The sequence below is a fragment of the Austrofundulus limnaeus genome, unplaced genomic scaffold, assembly GCF_001266775.1.
Source record: "Austrofundulus limnaeus strain Quisiro unplaced genomic scaffold, Austrofundulus_limnaeus-1.0 Scaffold492, whole genome shotgun sequence".
In the NCBI taxonomy this organism is placed as follows: domain Eukaryota; kingdom Metazoa; phylum Chordata; class Actinopteri; order Cyprinodontiformes; family Rivulidae; genus Austrofundulus; species Austrofundulus limnaeus.
In genome coordinates this window covers 421,310-425,531 of record NW_013952894.1, presented here as the reverse complement: position 1 = coordinate 425,531, position 4,222 = coordinate 421,310, and the positions used below count along the sequence as shown (strand labels likewise).

Below are 4,222 nucleotides of genomic sequence, written 5' to 3'. Positions count from 1 at the left end.
CCTATCCACGTCATCATTTACCCAGAATGCTTTGTGTGCAAATAAAATGGCTCTGTCCGTGTTAAAATATATTTTTAACCGTTTATAGTTTAAAAATTATAAAAACTAAACAGCCTACAGTATTTTTACAGTTTTTATTTTACAGTAAATTTATATGTTTATCAAATAAAGTCTAATGTTACAACTAATCAGGGATCCCTTAAACAAGAGAAACTCTATTATAAAACTTTATTTTCTTATCTGTCTACTTTGTGGTGCTCCGTTTGGCACCAGGAGCAGCACAAAATGAACTGATGGAGAGGTTTTGTAGAAGAAGTTGTGGCCTGAAAGGCACYGAGCTTCAGTGAATGTTTGTCTAACTGACAAGCTGCTGAGCTGTAAAGTGCAGGGCTGTTAGTCAGCCGGTGATAGGCTGGCCTCACCGCACACTATCACTTACCTGATACAGACAGGCTGCTGTGCCCAGGAAGAAGGCAATCACGTAATTAAAGTCTTYGTCATCATTCTGGACAGAAGAAAAACAGGGGACAGAGGGAGGGCTTTTTTTTTTTTGAACCAAGTCATTTATGTGCAAACAAATTCTCATGAAACAGGTGACACTGGATCATTCTGTGATTATTTTATTCCTCCATTCACTTTAATCTGATCTTGCTTACAGAATGGGATAAAGGCTTCAGGGTTTCAAGAAACAAACGTATACCTGTGATGCTCTGATAGTAAAACTGTCATAATTTGGTGGTAAACAACAATTTGAGTTTCACTACGCAAGCTTTTGTTGTTTTAATCAAAATACATAAAATGGCAATTATGAAAGAGGATTAGTGCCTCAGAGAAAAAAACTATATATTTTTCTGAGTTCTGACTTTTTTCTAAGAAATCTGAGATTAAAGTGAAAATAACTCAAAGAAATAGTTATACTAAAATGTCACACAGCCATTCTAACTGTAATCTCAGTCAGAATGAGCCTACCAGTCTTATTCTGAGATTAAAGTCATAACTTAGTTGCTCTTCTGTAAGTATGAAATAAACAATACATAGGAAGAAAAGCAGCAAAATGGAAAACATTTCAAGTTAAACAGCTTTCCAACTTGACTTTTCCAAACTGAAGCTGAAGCTGTGAAAAGCATAAAATGATAGACCTGACTCAAACATCTGACAGTGTGAAATAACACATTCAAATTTAATAATTACATATTAATTACTTTATCTAACTAACAGCTGAGTTCACGTTTTTCAATAAAACCCAAAGCTTATTTTATTTAACTATGTTTTCATTTATAGCGGAACAGAAATAAAAGGAGTGTCCACTTCCAGCTTTCCTCTCACTGGGCTACCACCTTATCGTGGTGGAGAGGTTTGAGTGTCCCAATGATCCTACGAGGTATGTTGTCAGGGGCTTCATGCCCCCAGTAGGGTCACTCAAGGCAAACAGGTCCTAGGTGAGGGATCAGACAAAGTTCAGCYCAAAGACACCTATGATGAGTACCATGAGTGGACTGAGTGTTCCCTCGCCCAGACGCAGGTCACTCTGGAACCAAGGTGGGGCAAGTTGACGAGCGCCTGATGGCTGGGCTTTCACCCATGGAGCCTGGTCGGGCACAGCCTGAAGAGGAGACACGGGTCCCCCTTCTCATGGGCTCACCACCTGCGGGAGGGGCCGTAGGGGTCAGGTGCAATGTACGGTGGGCAGTGGTCGAAGGCGGGGACCTTGGCGGTCCGATCCTCGGCTACAGAAGCTGGCTCTAGGGACGTGGAATGTCACCTCTCTGGTGGGGAAGGAGCCTGAGCTGGTGTGTGAGGTTGAGAGGGTCCAACCAGATATAGTTGGACTAACCTCGACACACTGCTCTGGCTCTGGACCTAGTCTCCTCCAGAGGGGTTGGACACTCTTCCACTCTGGAGTTGCCCATGCTGAGAGGCGCCGAGCAGGAGTGGGCATACTTATTGCCCCCTACCTTGGTGCCTGTATATTGGGGTTCACCCCGGTGAACGAGAGGGTAGCCTCCCTCTGCCTACGGGCGGGGGGACGGGTCCTGACTGTTGTTTGTGCCTATGAGCCTAACAGCAGTTCAGATTACCCACCCTTTTTGGAGTCCTTGGAGGGGGTGCTGAAAAGCGCTCCTGATGGGGACTCCCTCGTTCTGCTGGGGGACTTCAACGTTCACGTGGGTAATGACAGTGAGACCTGGAGAGGCGTTGTTGGGAGGAACGGCACCCCCGATCTGAACCTGAGCGGTGTTTTGTTATTGGACTTCTGTGCTCGTCATGGATTGTCCATAAYGAACACCATGTTCAAACATAAGGGTGTCCATATGTGCTCTTGGCACCAGGACACCCCAAGTCGCAGTTCGATGGTCGACTTTGTTGTCGTTTCATCTGATCTGCGGCCGCATGTTTTGGACACTCAGGTGAAGAGAGGGGCTGAACTGTCAACAGAACACTACCTGGTCGTGAGTTGGCTCTGATGATGGGGGAGGATGSYRGTCAGACCTGGAAGAACCAAACATACAGTGAGGGTCTGCTGGGAACGTCTGTCAGAGTCTCCCGTCAGACGGAGCTTCAACTCACACCTCAACTTCGAACACATTCAGGGGGAGGTGGGGACATTGAGTCTCAGTGGGCCATGTTCCGTACCTCCATTGTCGAGGCGGCTTACCTGAGCTGTGGCCGTAAGGTTGTCGGTGCCTGTCGTAGCAGCAACCCTCGAACCCGCTGGTGGACATCGGCGGTGAGGGATGCTGTCAGGCTAAAGGATTCCTATCAGGTCTTTTTGGCCTGTGGGACTCTGGAAGCAGCAGATAGGTTTCGGCAGTCCAAGCGGCTAGCGGCTCGGGTGGTCGCTGAGGCAAAAGCTCAGGCATGGGAGGAGTTCGGAGAGGCCGTACAGCTTTGCAGTGATTCTGGTCCACCATCCGGCATCTCAGGGGGGAAAGCTGTTAACCACCAACACTATTTATGGTRCGGATGGTGCACTGCTGACCTCAACTCTGGACATTGTGGGTCGGTAGGTGGAATACTTCAAAGACCTCCTCAATCCTACCGACACGTCTTCCCATGAGGAAGCAGAGCCTGGGGACCCTAGGTCGGATTCTCCAATCTCTGGTGCCGAGGTCACTGAGGTGGTTAAAAAGCTCCTCGGTGGCAGGGCACCAGGGGGTGGATGAGATTCACCCGGAGTTCCTTAAGGCTCTGGATGTTGTGGGGTTGTTTTGGTTGACACAACTCTACAATATTGCGTGGACATCGGGGGCAGTTCCTCTGGATTGGCAGACTGGGGTGATGGTCCCCCTATTTAAAAAGGGGGACCGCAGAGTGTGTTCCAACTATAGGGGGATCACACTTCTGAGCCTCTCTGGTAAGGTCTATTCAGGGGTTCTGGAGAGGAGGGTCTGTTGGATAGTTGGACCACTGATTCAGGAAGAGCAGTGAGGTTTTTCTCCTGGTTGTGGAACACTGAACCAGTTCTACACCCTCAGCAGGGTCCTGGAGGGTTCAGGGGAGTTCAACCAGTCTACATGTGTTTTGTGGACTTGGAGAAGGCGTTAGACCGTGTCCCTCGGGGACTCCTGCGGGGGGTACTCTGGGAGTATGGGGTACCAGACCCATTGATACGGGCTGTTAGGTCCCTGTAGGACCGGTGCCATAGCTCGGTCCACATTGCCGGTAGTAAGTCGGTCTCATTTCCGGTGAGAGTTGGACTCCACCAAGGCTGCCCTTTGTCACCGATACTGTTCCTAACTTTTATGGACAGAATTTCTTGAAGCAGCCAAGGTGCTGAGGGGATCCGTTTAGGTGACCTTAGGATCACATCTCTGCTTTTTGTGGATGATGTGGTCCTATTGGCTTCATCAGATCCTGATCTCCAGCTCTCATTGGAGCGGTTCACAGCTGAGTGTGAAGCAGCCAGGATGAGGATCAGTGCCTCCAAATCTGAGACCATGGTCTTGAGCCTGAAAAGGGTAGGGTGTTTTCTCTGAGTTGGGGAGGAGGTTCTGCCCCAGGTGGAGGAGTTTAAGTATCTCAGGGTCTTGTTCATGAATGAGGGAAAAATGGAGCGGGAGATTGACAGGTGGATTGGTGCTGCGTCTGCAGTGATGCGGGTGTTGTACCGTCTGTTGTGAAGCAAAAGCTGAGCCAAAAGGTGAAGCTCTCGATTTACCAGTCGGTCTTTGTTCCTACCCTCATCTATGGTCACGAGCTTTGGGTAGTGACCAAAAGAAGG

At 48.5% G+C, this 4,222-nt stretch overlaps 1 protein-coding gene across 1 annotated transcript in view; it reads right to left on the bottom strand.

Moving 5' to 3' along the window:
- Positions 1-143: 143 nt before the first annotated feature.
- The window catches only part of LOC106530127 (vesicle-trafficking protein SEC22a), a gene marked incomplete at its 5' end in the record, with an annotated part of 15,477 nt that continues 11,398 nt past the window's right edge, over positions 144-4,222 (bottom strand). The window contains 1 exon segment of the mRNA XM_014025703.1: positions 144-505. Coding sequence (XP_013881157.1) covers positions 501-505 — 5 coding nt within the window. The 3' untranslated portion in view covers positions 144-500.